Here is a 20727-nt window from a genome sequence, read left to right as displayed (position 1 = left end):
AGTTTTGACTTACTCTTGGTTGATCCACCTAAGTGGTAGCAGAGAAACACTCAGGAGCGCAATTCTGTGCTAGGCCTCTGCCAGGTGTGGCAGCTGCTTCAGATCTGCTCTTCTTCAGGTGACCCAAGAAGCTGGAGAGTTTATGATCACTTTTCCCTATGGTTACCATGCTGGCTTCAACCATGGCTTCAACTGTGCTGAGTCTACCAATTTTGCTACCCGTCGGTGGATCGAGTACGGCAAGCAAGCTGTACTGGTAAGCCCACGCGGTTTCTTCCATAACACCGTGGCAGAAGTGTCTGATTGAGGGCATTCTGGTCAGAACATTGTTTGAAATGTTGGGACATGATGTCTTGGCCAGTGTGAGACATGACTAACTTGCCCTGGGGCTTCACAGAGGTATTGTGTGTATATAACAAGAGCATTCACTAGGTACAGCATTGAGTTTAAAACATGACTAGCCTCCCAAGGTTCTCTACGGCAACTCGTTTAGGAAACACTTCCAAGGAGGCTACTATTTGCATACCAGGACCTGGTTAACTTAATTAACTGAAGAACGAAAGGTACTCGCTCTGTAAGTGTGCACATGCGTGCACTTGTGTTGCTAACTGGGACTGATGATTGATCCTAGGGTATTTTTTTGTTTTGTTTTGTTTTTCCCCTGAGACAGGGTTTCTCTGTAAAGCTCTGGCTGTCCTGGAATGCACTCTGTAGACCAGGATGGCCTCGAACTCAGAAATCTGCCTGCCTCTTCCTCTTAAGTGCTGGGATTAAAGGCGTGCACCATCACCGCCCGGCATCCTAGGGTATTTTGAATGTTAGACAAGTGTTTACTATTGAGCAATATCCTCAGCCATTTTTTTTTTTTTTTAAAGACAGGATCTCAGTACACCAGGCTGACCTTTAGGAGCACTGTGATGGGAGTTCGGCACCACCACTCCAAGCCTCAACTCCCCTTAAAACATTTTATTTGGAGCCAGGGTCTTGCTCTGTAGACCAGGTTCTCCTTGAATTTGTGATTGTCCTTCCTGGGCCTGTCAGATGGCTTGGATTGCTCATGTACTGTTACCTCTCTCATATGAGAGCCTTTTTTTTAAAGATTTATTTATTTACTATATGTAAGTACGCTGAAGCTGTCTTCAGACATTCCAGAAGAGGGCGTCAGATCTCGTTTCAGATGGTTGTGAGCCATCGTGTGGTTGCTGGGATTTGAACTTAGGACCTTCGGAAGAGCAGTTGGTGCTCTTAACTACTGAGTCATCTCTCCAGACCTCATGTGAGAGTCTTAGGGGTTTGCTTTATTATAGGCAAGCAACTGTTGACCTAAAATAGTAAACTTGCCTGTTTGGTCCCAGCATGGGTAGATACCCAGGGACAGGGAGCTGCTCACTATTGGGGAGGCATTCGCAGATTTTGTCTCTACCCATTCTCCTCAGACCTGTTTGGTTTGGTTGGTTGAACCTTGTGGTGTGCATTCTGCCTTTTGGGAACCAAAACAGTATTTTTTTTTTTTTAACTTCAGCATCAGCTAACATTGGTCTATTAAATTTGGAATATATTGTATAAAATAATGCATTCCATATTGTCACATTTTCTCTCTCTCTTTCTCTCTCTCTCTCTCTCTCTCTCATTTGAAACAGTCTCACTATGTAGCCCTGGCTATCCTGGAGCTTACTATGCAGACCAGGATGGCCTCAGATTCACCTGCCCCTGCCTCCTGAGTGCTGGGAGTAAAGGCGCACACCGCCATGGCTGTCTTGTGCTACTTTTATATATGTTAAAATGTGTTTGGTCATACTTCCTCCATTATCCTCTCTTGTGCCCTGCCCCAACAGTGCGGATTTTCAATGTATCACACTTAGAGGATGGAGGTGGGACATGGGGGGTGGGGTGGGTGTGGAGGTGACCAGGCATCCTCACTGTTGCTCTCCTGTGGCAGTGCTCCTGCAGAAAAGATATGGTGAAGATCTCCATGGACGTCTTTGTGAGGAGGTTCCAGCCGGAACGCTATAAACTTTGGAAAGCTGGGAAGGACAGCACGGTTATTGACCACACTCTACCCACACCGGAAGCAGCAGAGTTTCTGAAGGACAGTGGACTAACCCCGAGAGCTGGGAATGAGGAGTGCCCAGAGGAGGATGCAGAAGTGGTGGAGCATGGAGAGGAGGGAGATGTGAAGAGAAGGTACTGGGTGGGCATGCTGTGGGCTCGGCTCTAGGGGGAGGGGCAGGGGGCACCACAGTTTGAGTGTTCTACGTTGTTTGTACTGCACACAGACAGGTTTCAGAAACAGCTCTGGAAGCCACAGCGCTGATGACCCAGTAGCTTCCCGTGGTTCTTGGTCAGGAATGAGGGTAGTGAGCCTGTGCTGTTGTAGGCAGAGTCATTTTTTCCCAGCACCACATAAATATCTTTTGAAAGAAATGTGGTGGAAGGAGCTAGAGTTACCAGCTCCATGGGAATAAGGAGTTGTAGCTAGCTTTATTGGGGTTTGAACCACAGGATCTGTGCACATTGGGGAAAGACTGGGGGGACCTGCGTGCCTCTTCTCAGCCCTCACGTCCATAGTGGGCAGCAGGGTCTGTGCTGTTCAGATGGCAGAATGGGCTGGGAGGTGTTGAGCCAGCCTGGCCAGTTGCTTTGGGTGTGTGTGGCACGTATGACAGCATTCGGGTGAACGAAGAGTGGGTGACTATCTGTTTTCTTAGGTTTGTTATCTCCTTGCAGCCTGGCCAAGCACCGGATAGGGACAAAGAGACACCGTGTCTGTCTGGAAATACCACAGGAGGTCAGTCAGAGTGAGCTCTTCCCCAAAGAAGAGCTGAGTTCTGGACAGTATGAGATGACAGAGTGCCCGGCCCCCCTCGCCCCAGTGAGGCCCACCCACAGCTCCGTGCGGCAAGTTGAAGACAGCCTTCCCTTCCCAGGTGAGCTGACAGACTGGTTTGACCACAGCCCTAACTGACACCTGTCTGTTTGAGGCTCAAAGCTGTATTGAGTTGCAGGGTGACCGGCCTATGGGCTGCCCTGTATTGGAGTGTGAGAAGCACTTTGCTTGGGGACATGTAGGGCAGCCAGACACAGAGGAAAAGGCTTGTTCCACTGCTTGGTGAGGGCTCAGGGAAACACCAAAGACCAAAGTTTTTTGTGAAGGTTTCAGTCATATAAGGTGGGTGGGTGCAGCAGGGGCTTCTGAGTGAGGAAGGGCCAGGAAGAGCCTAGTGATGGGAGATACCATTTCTAGGAGCCCTTGGTGATTTCCTCTGAATTTGATGTTGGGCTGCGAAGGATGGATGTAGTCTGTGGCCAGGCTGGATAAGAGGGGTGAGAAGGTTGGAGGGATGCTGCCATTTTATTTTATTATTTATTCTATTTTTTTTAAAAACTTTATTTATGGGGCCAAGTAACCCCAGCATTGGCAAGGCAGGGGCAGGTGGATCTCTGAGAGTTTGATGCCAGTCTAGTTTACATTCTGAGTTTCAGGTCGGCCAGGGCTACACAGTTAAGAATCTGTCTCAAAATGAATGAGTAGGAAAGAAAAGCAATAGCAAAATTTTTGTTGTTGTTGTTGTTGTTGTTTTTGTTTTGTTTTTTCTAGACAGAGTTTCTCAGCATAGCCCTGGCTATCCTGGATCTCACTTTGTAGACCAGACTGGCCTCGAACTCAGAAATCCAGCTGCCTCTGCCTCCCAAATGCTGAGATTAAAGGAGTGTGTCACCACTTCCCGGCAATCATTTTTATTTTTAAATTTTTAGATAGGCTCTATGTATCCTGGAACTCTTTTTGTAGCCCACAATTTCTTGGCCATCTTAGCTTCCCAAGAGCTGGTAAAGCTGGTATTAAGGCATTCCTGGCTTATTGTTTATTTGTTTTTTCTTTTTTCTTTTTTTCTCATTTATTTATTTATTTTAATATTTACTTATTTATTTATTGAGAAGGGTTTCACTGTATATCCTTGACTGTCCTGGAACTAGCTCTGTAGACCACGCAGGCCCCAAACTCACAGAGAACCTCCTTTATCTGTCTTCTGCATATTGGTGTTTGAAGCAAGGTCTCACTTTGTGGCCTAGACTAGTTTGAACTGGGGATCCTCTTGCCTGAGGCTCCTGAGTATTGGGATTATAGGCATGTGCTCCAGACCTTTGTTTGTTTTTCATCATTCTCTTGCTCTGTAGCCCTGACTAGCCTTCAACTGACTATACTTCTGCCTCTCAAATTCTGGGATTGTAGGCAAACATACCTTGTCTATCTTAAGAGTCTTAATTAAATATAATTGTCTGTGTTGACAGAATACAGAGCCTGATTGTTAGATCAGGGTACCAGCCATTGTAGTGTTTGTTTACTTGGAGGCTGGAGGGCCTGTGTCGTAGGAGATGTGGTGTTTTGGGAGCAGCTACTCAGATAAGCACCAAGTCTGCATTTATTAGGGTCAGGCTTATTTTGGACTTGAAGAAATCTGTGTACTATTCCAAGTGTATGTCTGATGGTTAGATAGCATTCTGGTCATGCGCTTTGGGGCTCAGCTAGCTTAGCAGATTTTTTTAACTGGCAGCTGAGCGTCTGCTGCATAAGGGAATGGTAGCAGGCACTTGCTCATAACCTTATCACATAGTAATTATTATACCTTATGCCCAGGACTTAGGTTTAAGACTCCTGAAAATGAATGGTAGGTTCCTCCCATAGCAAGGAGAGGGAGAAATTGGGGGCCCTAAGAGGGTGCACAGTTGGTTCCGATTACATGGTGGCCTTGTCAGTGAGGGCCAGTATGTGAAGCTGGTTCTCACTTAGAGCCTGTGCTTGTTGTATTTTACCAACCTACCTTCATCAAGTTTACCTGCCTGATTCTATCTGATCTGTACCATGTTTCAGATTACTCTGACCCCACTGAGGTCAAATTTGAAGAGCTGAAGAATGTCAAACTAGAAGAGGAAGATGAGGAGGATGAGCCCGAAGCAGCCGCACTGGACCTTTCTCTGAATCCTGCGTCAGTAGGAGGACGCCTTGTCTTCTCGGGTTCCAAAAAGAAGTCCTCTTCCAGCCTGGGCTCCAGTTCATCTCAGGATTCAGTTTCTTCAGATTCTGAAACCACCGAGTCTGTCTCTTGCCAGGGCCAAGAGAAAACAGGAGTTCTCACTGTGCACAGCTATGCCAGAGGGGACGGCAAGGCTGCCACAGGAGAGCCGAGCATGAAGAAGAAGCGCAGCGCCCCCCGCAGCATCAGCGAGCAGGAGCTAGCAGAGGTACAGGCCCTGCGAGGCATCCGGTGAAGTAGGGGGGCCTGTGAGGGTGAAGGTGCTGCGAGGTGTGGGAGGGCGGGAGAGGCTCCCTCTGTCTCACTTTGCACCTACTGCTGCATCTGTTGCATCAGAATGCCAGAATATTTCCTGTCTTTCCAGTTTGCTCTTCACTGGCTCTTACCTTTTCTCTGTGTACCTTTCAGTCCAGAGGCCCACACCTCAGCAGCAGCTCAGGGACTGTGCCGTGTGAAAGACCAAGCTTGGCTGGATGCTCTGGTGTGGTGGGAGCTCTTCCTCCAACTCCTTGCCTAGAGACAGGAAGGTTTGCATGGTAGTTGTTGCAGCCCAGATGTTTGGAGGTTTGAGATGAGGTGGCAGTCTTAGTCACTGTCCTATTGCTGTGTAACGAGACAGGCTGACCAAAGCAACTCTTACAAATATTTACAGGAGATAAGTACAATACTTACAAGAGATACTTGTAAGAGAAAGCATTTAATTGAGGTGTAGCTGACAGTGTGAGAGGTTTAGTCCTTCATCATCATGGCGGGAAGCATGGCAGCAAGCACTGGAGAAGTAGTTGGGTGTTGAGTCATCCTGATCTGCAGGCAGAAAGGGAGATAGCTAGGCTTGGCATGGGCTTTTAAAACTACAAAGCGACACATTTCTACCACCAAGGCCACACCCCTTGTCCTTACAAATAGTGGCCCTCCCTGGTGACTAAGCACTCGGATATATGGGCCTATGGGGAACATTCTTAGACCACCACAGTGGCCTTTCTCACCCTAATATGCAAGGGGCATTTGCTTCTCAGGAGTTCTCGCTGCGCTGTGGAGTCCTAGCTTGTCATTGGTGTACTGCAACTGTGTTTGTTCAGGCTTCCTCCTCGTACCCACTGTCACCAGAAGCCAGTTCATGGTACATCGAGGCTTCAGCAGGTCTGCCGTGCTGAGAAGGATGTGAATGGGCTGCAGCTGATTCACCTGTCCCACATAACCTTATTCCTGTCAGAGTAAAGTGGGCAAGCTGGGCACGATGCTGCACACCTGTAGTCCCAGCGTTTGGGAGGGTGAAGTTGGATCAAGGGTTCATGGTCATCCTTGGCTACATAATAGTTTGAGACCAACCTGGGACTACAGTAGACCCTGTTTTAAGAAAACTGTAAAAAGGTCCTGGTGAGATTGGTCAGTAGGGAAAGGTGCCTGCTAACAGGCCTAATGACCTGATTTCCGTTTCTGAACCTACTTGGTAGGACAGGAGATCCAGCCCCCAAAGTTGTTTCTGATCTCCACTCTACATGTGTGCTTCAGTGAATGAGCAACCGAGGGTGCAGACCCCAAGTGTCTACATTCCTTTACCTGTCCTTTGGTTGGTGGTTGTTTGAGACAAGATCTCACTGCATACCCCTGGCTGGCCTTGAGCTCTGAGAGACCTACCTGGCATTCTTTTTCCCCTCATATTAAGTAACTTGTTTGGTTGGTTATCTTTGAAAAACAGGAATGCTTCGTGAGTCCGCCGTCATCCTTGCAGGCGGGCCATGTGGCCCTTCCTCCCCTGTGTGGCCTGGTGGATGTGCTGCTGGCTCGATTCTCTTCCTCACTCATCCAGGTTTCCCCAGTGCTGCCCTTCACCCCTATTTAAGCTTCCTTTACTCCCTTATGTTTTTAAAAAAAAATAACTTATTTTGAATTGTGTGTATGTGTGTGCTCTTTGTGTCGATTTGTATAACTTCAGCTGTGAACTCACATCTCCAGCACCTTGGGTTTTTTGTTTTGTTTTGGTTTTTGGCTAGGATCTTGCTGTGTAATTTTTTTTCCCCCAGAATTTGAGGGGAGAGGGTTGTATGTGTATGTATATATGTATGTATGTATGTATGTATGTGATATGTGGGCACCTGCATACATGACACTTGTGCGGTCAGAAGACAACTTTTACGAGTCAGTTCTCTACTGCCCCCCCGCCCCCCCGTTAGGGTAGGGCTTCTTGCTGCTGCTGCTGCTCTGCTGCTGCTGCTGCTGCTGCAGCTGCAGTGTGCTCCAGGCTATGTGGCCTGAGAACGTTTGGCTAGTCCTGCCTCCCATCTTGCCTTAGTGCTGCTGCTCTGCTGCTGCTGCAGTGTGCTCCAGGCTATGTGGCCTGAGAACGTTTGGCTAGTCCTGCCTCCCATCTTGCCTCAGTGCTGGGATTACACGTTTACCACCACACTAGCTTTTCATATGGGTTACCGGGACAGAACTCAAGTTATCAGGTTTGTGTGGAAAGTGCTTTTACCTGATGGGTCATCTGACTGACTCTGGATCTTGCTATTTGATACAGCCCAGGCTGGCCTTGAGCTTTTCTGCTCCCTAATTCCTGCTTCTGCTTCATACACGACACCCCATCTTTTTGGAACTCAGACAAATCTTGTTATTAAGGTTCTCACTGAGTTGCCTAGCCTGACTTGGAACTCACTATGTAGCCTTGATCTAAAGATCCCCCCAGCCCTGGCCTCCCAAGTGATGGGACTACAGCTCTCACTCTGTTCCATGCTTCTCATCTTTCTTGGGAATTAGCTCTCCTCTTCCATTGTGTGCATCCCATGGATCAAACTCACAGGTCGTTGGTCTTGGTGGTGGGTAGTGCCCCTTCATGGCTGTTGAGCCAATTCATGGCTCTCCCTCCTGTTGTCTTTAGTACCCAGATAATTCTCTCGACTTCCTCTGAGTGTCAAGACTCAGTTTCTGTAGACTTCCTCCGTGCATCTTGTAGTGGCGGCAGGCTAATGAATTAATAAGCTCGTGCTTCCTCTGGATGCATGCTGCTCTCTGTAACCTTTAGTGCGGCGTCCATAAGAGAACATCATTGGCTTGGAGACCACCTTAGCCCCCAGCAGCTGTCACCTCCCTTGTTCTTTCTCACAAGTCCTCGGGTGCCAGCCTGCCTTGCTGAGGCACTGCAGTTCACCCTGTCTGTCCTGTGTGCTTGCAGAATCTTGACTTTGTGCCTCTAGTTGCAGTCACAGTCCAAAGAATAGCTAGCAAACAGCAAAGATGTAATGGATCCTAAATATTTTATGAACATTGTTTAGTCCATTACTAAAAATTAATGTTACTGGAGGTTTTTTTTTTTTTGGTGTGATTTTTATTTTTATATTTGCAGAGCCAGCAGTGAGCAAATAAATACCAGTCATCTCCTTTTCTTCCTATATTTGATATCAGTTAAGTGATGGGTAAAAAAAATTGGGCATATGGGGTCTAGGTGTCACCTTGTTATCAGTAAATATGATTGAACAAAGTGACTTTTCTTTAACCTGTCAGTAAACGGTTCTACTTCGCTCTTGCTTTCAAATAGATGGATGCTCTAGGGACAGGCTGTCCTGGATGCTCACAGGGTCCGGAAAGGGATGAGGCCTTGCCCAAACTCTGGCACAGAGAGGTTGCAGACTAGTGTTCACTCTGCAGCAGGCAGACTGCTGCTCAGCTCACTGCTGCATACTGAGCTTCCACAGCATGGGCAGAAGCCAAGACACCTTCGCCATGGTAACCTGCAGGGTAGGGAGGCTCCTCTTCAGATGCCTCCCGGTGCTGCCGGAAAGCTTGGTGTGCTCAGCCTTCTTCCCTTTTTTTTGTGGATTCTCACTTGCTGTAATTCTTCTCTGTTCTCCATCAGTATGCTCTGGCAGCTTAGAACTATTTAAGTTCTCCAAAGAGGTCTTGTCTGATTGGCTACCTTGCTCTCCTGTGGAGTCGCTAGGGCCTGTGTTCTCTATGCCAGGACTGCCTTCCAGGACTTCCTTGAGAGCTCTGAGTACGGACAGATAGGAGCATACAGTCCCAGCACCGGGTGATGATGGGTAATGGAGCTCCCATAGAAAGAGCTGGCAGCCCAGTAGGTCTGGTGCAGCTCAAAGAGTTCTGCGTAGCTGTAGAAAAGGATACTTTTGGCTCAATCTTGAAGTCGGGAGATATATACCAGGAAGATAGAAGGTGATTGGAGCCGGAGTCTAGGAGAGGAGAGTGTTCTCTTCTTCATGGTCCCCATAGCCCACACCGAGGTCAGGACATGATACACCCGTTCTGCGGGCTGTGCTTGGAGACTCTGACATGTACAAAGATAGAATGTGAGTGCTTTGGGGAGTTTGTGGGTGCCCGCCATGCAGATCTGACCTCAAGCTCTTGTGCCTAATTCTCCACTAGGCTTTTACGACTTTAAACCCAGATGCCTTGCAGCTTCTTTCGTTAACATGTTTCTTATCTTTTGGGTCTCACTGTGTATCATTGGCTATTGTGGAACTCACTTTGTGAACAAGACTAACTTTGAACATACAGAGATCCACCTACCTTTGCTTTCCGAGTGCTGAGATAAAAAAGCATGTGCTTAACAAACCCAGCTAGCTTTTATTTATTGTGTTCTAAGAAAGAAGGAAAAAGGATTTAAAAAAGAAAAAGAAAAGCTCTTGGCCAGGCTTTGGTGGCACACTCCTATAGTCCCAGCACTCAGGAGGCAGGAGAGTCTCTGTAAGTTTGAGACCAACCTGGTCTACAGAGCAAGTTCTAGGATAGCCCGGGCTATACAGAGAAACCCTGTCTAAAAACTAGGAAAAAAAAAAAAGAAAGGAAGGAAGGAAGGAAAGAAGAAAGAAAAAAGAAAAGCCCATTGGGGACTTGCTCTTTTGGTTTGAGGATGGAGCTGGGCTGCAAGACGCAGTCGGGGCAGAAGGAGCACCTGAGTTTCTGGAAGGTAGGAACCCAGGACTTGGAGACAGGATGGCCTACACGTAACACAGTGCAGGCAACCTGGCTATGGCTTTCTGGAGTGGTAAGAGCATCATCTGAGAGCAATAGAGATTCCAAGCAAACTGAAGGAGTTTTTAGTGTTTGGTTTGGGTCAGGGCACATCGAACATCATATGCTTGTGAGGTTGTCAGGGGGCATGCACTAGCGTGGTGGAGGTAGATGATGGTGAGGGGGCGGGGACATGTCACAGGATGGACACAGGACACAGAGGATGAGAAGGATCAGCGAGAGATCAGATGCAGTAAAGAGTGGTGTATTCAGCTCCAAGACAGTGGGAGATGTGACCAAGTGCCCTATGAATCAGAGGGCAGGAGCCTGCGAAGTGGGGGAGGTTGCAGCTGATGGGGAAAGACTGGTTAGATCCAGAGCATGGCTGAAGTTGGGGGCAGAAGTGTAAGGACTGGGAGGGAATGGCTATACATAGGGCTTTTGCTTTAATTTTTAAATGTAATGAAACGTAATGGCAAATTTACCATCTATTTCCAGTGTCCTGTTCAGTAGATGTTTTTGGAATGGGAGGAGACAGGAGTTGTTTCTGGGGTCTTCCTGGAGAAGACTGGAGTCTTTTTCAGTGTAACCCAGCTCTTGTCAAAAGCCATTATTTTACATTGAGTTCCGTTCTTCTTGGAAGGCCTGCAGGTATCAGGCTAGAAAAGAACATAAGCACATAGAAGCTAGCCTCCTCCATTCAGCGTCCCTTCTCAGCTCTAGGAAGATCCTCCAAGCTTGGCCCAGGAGCTTTCCGTACTTGTGGAGCGAGTGACTGAAGGCCAGACTTGTTTCAGTGAGAAGCTAGCATGGAGGCTGGCTAGGTTGTCTTGAAGGCTCAACAGCTTTGCCTGTCCCCAAAGATCTGACAGCACTGTCTGTGTGTTTGGAAAGATGGGGGCTCCTGAGAGCACTGTGAATATCTCAGGTACTCACACCCCGCCCCTGGTGTCCTCCAGCTCTAACTGGGCCACTTGCTTTTAGTGTGTGTGCTGCTGTCCGCACCTGGGCCCTGTCCAGAGCCAGCTGGTAGGCTAGCTTTGGTGACAGTGCCCTGCGGAAGTGCCAGGGCAGTAGGGTTCCTGTGGTTCAGGCAGGTGGCCACGGACATACATCTGCTGCAGAATGGTTTGTTCAGGCTGGGAACAGATGCTTCTGTGCAAGACAAGCCTCATTGGCAACACTGACTACAACTCTGTATGCCCCATGTTAGAGAAGAGACAGAAGTTTCTGGAACCTGGGGCCCAGCTTTATTGAAGGCAGGGGCCTGGAACATTCTGCACAAGGCTCCTGACCCCTCTTTGGTGCTGTTGCTGTTTGTGCCTTAGGGGACTGTATTGGTCCTGCCCAGGTCATCTGGCATAGTCGCCCTGTTTTACAGCTGCCTGGTTCTCAGTCTTAGGTCTCCATTGTTATATCAGCATTACATGTTCACAGGGTTAAGTCACAGGCATTCTGTCTGCCACGTGTCTTGCTGTCTCCATTTAACTGACTTCTTTCTCTCTGGCTGTAGACCATGCTTAGATGGCCTGTCCTGGAGGCCACTCTATCCTCAGACTAATCTAACTTTCCTTGCTATCCTCAGAGACAGGCTGAGGTGTGATTCCTCACTGTTCCTGCTCTCTGCTGGGATAAGTAGACAGTAGGTCTAGACATACCGGTTGCCATGTGTTCTGGGCACGTCTCTGCTTCATGAGGCACCTCCCCTCTTCATGAAGTCTTCCGAGCTTTGTGGGACTCCATACTTCTTTTCGCAGTCCTGGGGAGCCTTCCCAGCTGTGTAGGGCTCCTCACTTGTCTCTAGCTGAGGGACCTTCTTACATACATTGTTCACTTTGTAATGCAGAGGGTTAAGCCTGGCCTGGACATGCTCAGCAGGGGTCCCTTAAATACACCCTAGTGCCCCATCGTACATTAGAAAAACACTGCTTTGGGTGTACCACATAGGCGGGGTCTGTTTGGAAGTCTGGTTGTGTGTCACAGGCAATGCCTATCAAACATGCTGACTCTGTCTCGTTCCAGTACATTCTGTGGATCTTTCACTCAGGGAGTCTAGATCCTGTCCTGTCTGTGTGTTGCTTCACACTTCCTCCATTCCTGAGAGCCCTTTGCACATCGAAGGTGTCCAGTCAACATTTGTTAAGTGGTTGGTCTCATGGACTTTGTAACCTGTTGGGACACTTGAATTCAGAGGAAGGGGCTCTCTGCCTGAATGTGGCCTGTACAGAACTGTTTTCTCTTGAGATCCCAAGTGCTGTCTTGAAGCTCTGAGGTGCTCTGTATTCCATGGGTCCAGGAGACCTCTAAAGTGGCCCTGTAGTGCCTCCACTTTTCTGTAGATCCGAGGCATGAGTGTTGAAAAGTGGCCAACTTCTAGGCCTCATTTCCTCCCTTAATGGTTTTGCCAAGTCTGTGTCTCATAATGTCAGTATAACCAAGTTTTAAGCATGTTGATTAAAAAGAAACTCATGGAGTATTAATCAGTCCTGTACGTCTTAAACCTAATTATGTTTGCTCAGGCATGATGCAAATGCAGTGCTAAACAACCTTCCTGTGTCGTCTGGGCCAGAGGGCAGACGGTCTGTTGGCTGACGCTCCTTCTCGGAGAAAAGGAAGCTCACATCACCAAGGGTGCGAGCAGTGGCCCCAAGAGCCCAGTCTCAACAGGGCGGAAGGTGGAGTTGGAGCTGGAGCTGGGCTAGCCTTGCAATGGCTTAGGTGCCACCTCCCTTTGTCTGTCTTCTAAGGAGGGCCCAGCTGCCCAGCATTGTAACCGATGCTGACCTCCAAAGGAAAAGGGGCGCTTTCACTCCTCTAATGTCCTGATGTGTTTCATGGCAGGGACCTTAAAGTGAGAGAGTCCCTGCCTTGTTTAGGCAGCTTCTGAGAAGGCCAAGAAGCAAGACATAAACAGATTTTTGTCCTGAGTTCTAAAGTACGCTGATGTAGACGAGTTTGCACGGCACTATGGCTTATGCTTTTCTGAGACAGGTTTTTAAAATTTCTCTAAACTTTTATTTGTGCGTGAGTATTTGGCATCCATATATGTCTGTGCACCTCATGTGTACAGTGCCTGAAAAAATACAGAAGGGGGTATTGAACTCCCTGGAAATGGAGCTTAAGATGGTTGTGAGCTGCCGTGTTGGGTGTCAGGAACAGAACCCAGGACCTCTGGAAGAGCGACTTAACCACTGGGCCATCTCTCCGGTCCCCAAGTTGATTTTTTTGTGTGTTCATTTTTACATTTGTTTCCTGTGCCCCTGTTCTCCCTTCAGCTCCCCCTTACCCCCAGCTCTCCTGCACTCCCTCCCTTCCTTCTGTTTCTGAGACTTTGTACTCCACATGTTGCCTGTTGCCTCTGACTTCTTTGTCTAACCTCAGCCGCCTGAGGTGAGGCTCTCAGGAGTTTGCAGGGGTGTGTCATCACAGTGCCCTGCAGTTTCATCACCTGGCTGATTGGTCCCGGTTTGCTCAGGTTGCAGATGAATACATGCTTTCCCTGGAGGAGAATAAGAAGACCAAGGGTCGCCGCCAGCCCTTGAGCAAGCTCCCACGTCACCACCCGCTCGTGTTGCAGGAGTGCGGCAGTGATGATGGTAAGTAGTTTCCTCTCTTCACTAGAAGGAAAGCAGGACCCCACCGTGAGCCTCACAGGGCATCAGAGGGCAGGGGTGGGCGTGGGCCCAGGACTTGGCCCTTTTTCTCCCAGGCATTGAGGGCAGAGGACAGTTCAGGGCTGGTGGGCTGTGTAATTGTAGGTAGGCTCTTTCCTTTCTTTTCCTAGGAGGTACAAGGTTGGTTTTTCAGGGTAGTAAGTTCCATCAGTGATGCTAAGCCCAGTGCTGGATGTGTGTATACAAAACTGGCTAAGATATGTGCATGCCCTCAAGGTGCCCAAAGAGTAGTAGGTGGCCAGCTAAAGGGATGTAAAGAAAGGAGCCCTATCCAAGCTGAGGGGACAGCAGGAGTGTGCACAGAGATGGGGAACGGGAGCACAGGCAGGGGAGCTGCTGCCATTTGGCAGTGCTGCACAGCTCAAGCTCCAGGGCACAGCTACAGCCTGAAGTGAGCTGGTGGAGCAAGGCAGGCGTGGGGCTAGCCGTCCACACTCCTCTCACGAGCCTACTGAGGCTGTTCTCACAGGCAATAAGGAGCTGTGGAGGAGCTGTGTGTTTGAAGCAGGGGAGCAACACAGGTTGGCATTAGAAGGACTGCTCTCAGACCACTGGGCTCATATACTGGCGTGGTGGGAGAAGCGGAAGTAGTGAAGAATGGCGCCAGCCGGATTGGGTGTAGAGCTGGGAGGGTAGTGCACAGGGATTGGGCAGCAGCCTGCAGAGCTGGGAGGGTAGTGCACAGGGATTGGGCGGCAGCCTGCAGAGCTGGGAGGGTAGTCCACAGGGATTGAGCAGCAGCCTGCAGAGCTGGGAAGGTAGTTCACAGGTACGAAGATGAGTTGATGGCTTCATCTTTGTGTCCTAAGACTTTTGGCTTCAGAAACCCTAGTTTAGTGTGGCTAGAGGAAATCGACATGGGAAGGTATTGATGTGTAGGATTATTTTTAAATGAAAGGCTCTCTCTTTCTCACTCATTAAGAAGGCCAAGAAGCTTGAACAGAGACTGGAGGTAGGACAGGGGAGCAGAAGAGCCTGGGAAGGAGACAGAGAGAGAACTTCGAGACCTGTGCAGGGAGAACTAGGAAGTGTGCTCCGAAGCTCATCTTGACAACAGCAGGGAGTGGTCACCTCGGCTGCCTGGAGCAGCAGGCGGGTGCCTGCAGGCCTCCCCTGGTACTGGCACGTGTACACCGCGGAAGCAGAGCCACCTGCGCTGCTGACTCTCCAGTGCTGAGCCCCTCTCCTCCTTCCCCCTCCTCTCCCCTCCCGTGACGTGCTGTCATGGCTCATCTCTCAGTTTTCCTCATAGAAAGTATGGGACAGCCTGGGCGCAGGGGCAGCGCATAGGCCCTGGGATCAGAAGTGGCCAGACCCTGAGTCTTGTCCCAGCAGTCCCTCTGAGCCTGTGCTCGGAGAGCTTCTGCCTCTTGTATGATTTCTTTCCTTGGTGCTTTAAAATGACCCAGGTTAGCCAGGCAGCAGTGGCGGCATACACCTTTAATCCCAGCACTCGGGAGGTAGAGGCAGGTAGATCTCTGAGTTCCAGGCCAGCCTGGTCTATAGAACCAGGTCTAAGACAGCCAAAATCTCACAGAATAAAAAACCCTGCCTCAAAAAAGGCAAAAAACAAGCAATCAAGACAAAAAGACACAGAATGTAGGGGGGGAAAAAGTCTCCAAGAGGCAAAAGAAAAATTATCCAAAGAGGAGCATGTGAATCCTGATACACGTACTTGTAGGCAGGTATAAATAGTTGTCTGAGTGTGTCTTTTTGGAATTATGTAACTTGATATATCATCTGTCTCTACTTTGCGTGATAAGCAGTATTCAGTTAGGGCACAGTGAAGGGAGACGCTCTGTGGTCTCCTGATGTGTTCACTGTTACCAGAACTTGCACTGTGCATTTGTCTGCTGGTACATTATTGGCAGAGTATAGTATAGCCCAGGCTGGCCTTGAGCTCCTGATCCTCTTGCCTCCACTTTCAGGTGCTGGCCAGCACAGCCTGCTCTGGCAGTCTCGAATTCTCCTTGACACCTGCCCTGTCCCCGAGAGGATGATGAGATTATCTGGTCTCTTTGCTGTCCTGTGTTATTTTTTGAGACAGGGTTTCTCTGTGTAGCTCTGGCTGTCCTGGAACTAACTCTGTAGACCAGGCTGGCCTCAAACTCAGAGATCTGCCTGGGATTAAAGGCATGTGCCACCACTGCTCTCTCTCTCTCTCTCTCTCTCTCTCTCTCTCTGACTTTTTTTTTTAAAAAGCATTTTTATCTGAATTACAACATTTTCAGTGAGATGCACATGCCTTAACTATAAGGCTCTGTGAAGCTTTACATATGTAAACTGTTAAAATTCTGATTCTTGAGGTTTTCACTTAACACAGTGGAAGTCTCCCCTTGGCATTCAGTGTTGGCTTATGTCATGGCTTGGGCCACTTTTGGCTCTGTGACTAGAGCAGATGTCAATATGTGAAGACGGGGCTATGAGCTTGTCTATTTCTGTCCCTGTTGTACTATCTTGGTCCCTCATGTTTGGGTCAAGTACTCTGGCTCCAGTCTGAACCACGGGGCTCTTAGAGGCTGTTTGGCTGGTTCTCACTGACCTCCTTACGCTACAGTGGCCCTTCATGGGGACTGGCTGTGCACAATGGCAGCTGCCAGGTCCTTTAGGATGAAACCTGACAGTGAAGGAGGAGGAAGAAATGGTTTGTCTGCATTGTGCCAGAGTTGCCTGGAGTGAGCAGATGGGCACCTAGGACAGGTGTATGCCCACCACAGCGTACTCTAGCCTGCTTTGCAGAGATCTCGGGCCTCTGGGGGAAGGAGTGTTTTTATCTTAGCCAGTAGCTCTGCAGTGGATTCCAAATACACAGTCCCCCTTGCAGTAGCCTCATGGCAATCCCTGATGGGCGCACTGTCAAAGCCAATCTTCTGTCAGCCACTGAATGCGTGGCCGGAGAGAGCTGACAACGGGGCTTCTTCTTTACATATTCAACAGCAGTTCCTATAGGCTTGATCTGCAACACCTATTTATTGCAGCAATCTGTTCTGATGTTTGCTCCTGCTTCTATCAGGGTTCCCTCCCCCTCTCAGCATTCAGAATTGTTAAGGCTCTGCCCTGCTCCTTGACCTTGTGTGTGCAGGGAACTAGGGGGCTTTGCGCCTTTATTGCTTTGTGAGAATACTTCCACGGCTTTCCATTCTGCATTGAGTTTCACTCTTCTGGAAAGATGGACCCAGAGGAGGATTTTTCCTTGGTCATGGTTAAGGGTGCCTGAGTTGTGAGGCCTGCTGCCTGGCCCACTGAAGAGGGATGAGGAGTCTATGGCCCAGGGCTCTGAGGAAAGCCAGCAAGTTACTGGTTCGGGCTTTACAATGTTTGATGAGCTCTAGGATTAGCATTTCTCTCCCTCACCCCCAGTCTTTGAACATGCCGTAGCCAGGAGGAAGATTCATCATCTTTTGAGATCCTGGGACGTCCTGCCCCAAACAGGCAGATTTTTCTTCCCCCACGTCCCGGACTTTCCAGAGTGAGCTGGAAAGTCCTGACCTGGGCCATGATGTAACATCTTTTGACCTTACCAGTCCTCTGTCTCACCCTGTTTCCCTAGGGCAACTGAAGGGAAAGCCCAGAGGAGAAAGGACTTAACTTGCTGGCATTTTGGAGGCAGCAAACAGCATAGTTCCTGGCAGGCTGCTGCTTTATTCTGCTGCCCACAGAGGGCAGGGTGTTGAATGTGGCAGCTGTTACAGGGAACAGAGTGGGATGAGGAAGAATAGAGACCCTGAGCCAGTTTGACTAGAGAAAGCAGTTTGGACAGCTACCCTATTCCCTCACACCCCAGCTCACGTCCCAGCTAAGTTACCCAGGCTGGTCCCCCACACCCAGCTCACATCCCAGCTAAGTTACTGAGCCTAAAAGGAGTCTGTTGGTAATTGCTTGGCCCTTGCCTTTTATCACCCTCTGGAATCTTGAGTTTAGTCTTAACCTGGGACCAGGTCGCTGGCTGAGCTCCTCTGCACTGTAGGCAGACCTCCCGTGTGCAGGCTGGTGCTAACTCATGCTTCTGTTTCCTCTGCTAGAGGCTTCTGAACAGCTGACCCCTGAGGAAGAGGCTGAGGAGACCGAGGCTTGGGCCAAGCCTCTGAGCCAGCTGTGGCAGAACCGACCCCCAAACTTTGAGGCTGAAAAGGAATTCAATGAGATCATGGCCCAACAGGCCCCTCACTGTGCTGTGTGTATGATCTTCCAGACCTACCATCAGGTGAGTGTGGTTTGCTGCCGCCAGGGATCCTGGGCCTGCAATTGGAGGAAGCTGGGTTTAACTACAGGCTTGTCACTGCTTGTCTTTAGGGGGCCTTCCTTCTAGCATCATCTGTTAGTGCTCGTGTGGCTCTGCCAGGCAGATAACCCTTAAGAATGCTTTGATCTGGTAACCCTTGTTTATGACACAGACCCCGATGTTTGCAGAGCATAATGTTTCCTCATATCTTCCTGGTCTGGGGCTCTTTCTGCTTGATTCTATGCAGTCCTGGTCAATTAGGGTACAAGAATGCAGTTTCTTTCCCATTTGACATGAGCCTTGGGTCAGGAGCCAGGTCTTCTCGTGCCATTTTCTTTTTGCCCTCCTCATTGTCATAGTGAGAGCTGCCTGACCAGAAGGCAGCTGGGGCTGGGGAGGCAGGAGGGCAGAGGCTCCGACACAGTGGAGGCTGGGCTTAACTGTGGTCTTCCTATGCTGGACCACTGATGACCTCACATCGTGGATCACTTTGGGTAGAGCTCCAGAAGGTCAGACAAGAATTCAGAGCAGCAAGTGCCAAGTAACCAGCTCAGGCTCAGATGGGTCCTACACAGGGTGGCAGAAGGTAGGCAGTTTCCCTATGGTGGTTAAAGTGGCACAGCTGTCCTGAGCTTGGCAGGGTCCCAGGCTCATGCTTGCAGAAGGATGGCATCTAGACCCACATACTGGGTCAACAGCTACTTCTTTGTATTAACTGGAAGCAAAGCAAAGAACTGTTTGTGCCTATGTTTGTGAGGGACGTGACTGCTTGATTGTTACTGTCAGCAGATCTCCTAGGTTGGGGCCAGAGTTTCTTGAATGGCATAGGCTCAGAGGGTGACACGCTTCCAGGCTCTTGGAATGGGGATCATGGTGCCATCCAGCGGCAGAGCCAGAGGATATTTGTAATGACTAGAGTTTGCCAAGGGCATTATGAAACATAGTGTTCTTTCTAGAGAGCCCTCAAGCCAAGAATCACAGGTGACACAGCCAGCCATGTGACAGCACTACAGTTCGGGTGACCTGCTGACATGGCCCAGTAGAGGCAATCAGTGCTGGTCCATTAGGAGCATGGACTCTGGGTGCTGTCCTCAGTGGGGCTGTCATGTGGTGCAGCACCTGGGGAACAGGCAATGCCTTGCTGCTGGTGTCTCCGTGCATTTTATTATCTCTCGGTTTGGGAAGAGTGAAGTCCCAGGTGCCTCTTACTTGCTCCCTTTTCTCAGTTGTCCCCCAGGGCCCTCTGTTTGATGCCGCTGTGAGAAATTGAATTTGAGTCATTAGAGGTAACTTCAATTAGTAGCTTCGGGATAATGGCTGTGCACCCGGGAGCTATAGCTAAAGTCATATCCGTAAGAGGCCCAGCTTTCTGCTGATGGAGCAGGTGGAGGGCTAGGAGCACAGCCACGTGCTCACCGCCCTGTGACCGTTTGTTCTCTGCCGCTCACTTAGGTGGAATTTGGAGCCTTCAGTCAGAGCTGTGGGAATGCTTCAGAACCAGCTGCCCAGGCTCAGAGGACTAAGCCATTGATCCCTGAAATGTGCTTTACCACAACTGGCTGCAGCACAGACATCAATCTGTCCACCCCTTACCTAGAGGAGGATGGCACCAGCATGCTAGTGTCCTGCAAGAAGTGCAGCGTCCGGGTCCACGCCAGTGAGTACCTCTCGACTCCCCTCACGGGGAACTTCCTGCTTGCTGGAAGTCGCTGTCACCGAATGGCCTTCCCAGTCTCCTGCTACAGAGGATGCCTATGTCTTCTTAGGAAGCTGGAGGCTGGAGGATGAGTTGCCTCGTGGCTCCAGCATCCATCCCAATGCCTGTCAACTTGGGGTCCCATGGGTTGTGGGTGTCTAGGGATTAGTCCCTAGTTACTTACTAGGGAGACATAGGAGTGAATCCACAGTTTCTGACTTTCCTGGGCCTTGGGACCATGCTGTCTAGTTGATCCCTGGGGTCTCTGCCCCAGCATTCAGGGATTTTTGTATAATTTACTATCTTTGGGACTGGTGTCTATGGAAGAATACTGTGCATCTACATTCTAACGCCAGCCCCTGGGTTGGGTTTCATTTACTCTTCCTGCTGTTTTTATTAGGTTGCTATGGCGTACCCCCAGCAAAGGCTTCTGAAGAATGGATGTGCTCTCGATGTTCAGCCAATGCCCTAGAGGAAGTGAGTGTGCTTTTCCCATCTTCTCCAGAAGATTGGGGTGGCTTTGGGGCTAGCCTCTTTCCATGCCAGACATAATTGATGTCCACAGCAGCTGGCTTAGGGGTTGGTACTCTGAGATGTCAGAGTGAGTGGATCTGAGAGCTGTGTTATTGCTGTGAGGGCAGATCAGGTAGCCATCCCGTGGAGCGGCTATCCCTCCTTTTGAAGAATTCAGCTCTGGGTTTGGAGTCTCAGAATGGGGCTTAGGTGATTCATTATGTGGTTCTAATTATGCATTATGGCCTGTCTCCTCCGGGGGAGTCCTGACTGCAGGGAATGTACCTGAAGGCCTACCTGGCACTGCACTGCTTTCTGGCAGAGTTTAGCTGTCCACAAGAAGTCTCAGGAGGGCAGGCTGTGTATAGTGAATTGTTGGTAACCGGTTTCCGCCTGCTTTCCGGACAGGACTGCTGTTTATGCTCGTTGCGTGGAGGGGCCCTGCAGAGAGCAAATGATGACAGGTGAGTGTCCTCTAGGTGAGTCCTCTGGGAAGTCTGTGATGCCCAGGTGACAGGTGAGTCCTCTAGGTGAGTCCTCTGGGAAGTCTGTGATGCCCAGGCCCAGGTCTGAAGTCTGTGATGCCCAGGCCCAAGTCTGAAGTCTGTGATGCCCAGGCCCAAG

At 49.6% G+C, this 20727-nt stretch overlaps 1 protein-coding gene across 2 annotated transcripts in view; it reads left to right on the top strand.

The window, feature by feature from the left end:
• Kdm4a (lysine demethylase 4A) overlaps positions 1–20727 on the top strand; it is a 45927-nt gene that overhangs the window by 15477 nt on the left and 9723 nt on the right. For both annotated transcript variants that reach the window (XM_031378412.1, XM_031378413.1), the window contains exons 8-16: positions 119–256; positions 1940–2184; positions 2728–2927; positions 4871–5241; positions 13474–13594; positions 17695–17876; positions 19347–19551; positions 19991–20067; positions 20512–20567. In XM_031378412.1, the coding sequence (XP_031234272.1) occupies positions 119–256; positions 1940–2184; positions 2728–2927; positions 4871–5241; positions 13474–13594; positions 17695–17876; positions 19347–19551; positions 19991–20067; positions 20512–20567 (1595 nt within the window). The remainder of the gene's footprint in view (positions 1–118; positions 257–1939; positions 2185–2727; positions 2928–4870; positions 5242–13473; positions 13595–17694; positions 17877–19346; positions 19552–19990; positions 20068–20511; positions 20568–20727) is intronic.

Source organism: Mastomys coucha, unplaced genomic scaffold (genome assembly GCF_008632895.1).
Source record: "Mastomys coucha isolate ucsf_1 unplaced genomic scaffold, UCSF_Mcou_1 pScaffold18, whole genome shotgun sequence".
Classification (NCBI taxonomy): domain Eukaryota; kingdom Metazoa; phylum Chordata; class Mammalia; order Rodentia; family Muridae; genus Mastomys; species Mastomys coucha.
This window is presented reverse-complemented; position numbering and strand designations above follow the sequence as displayed.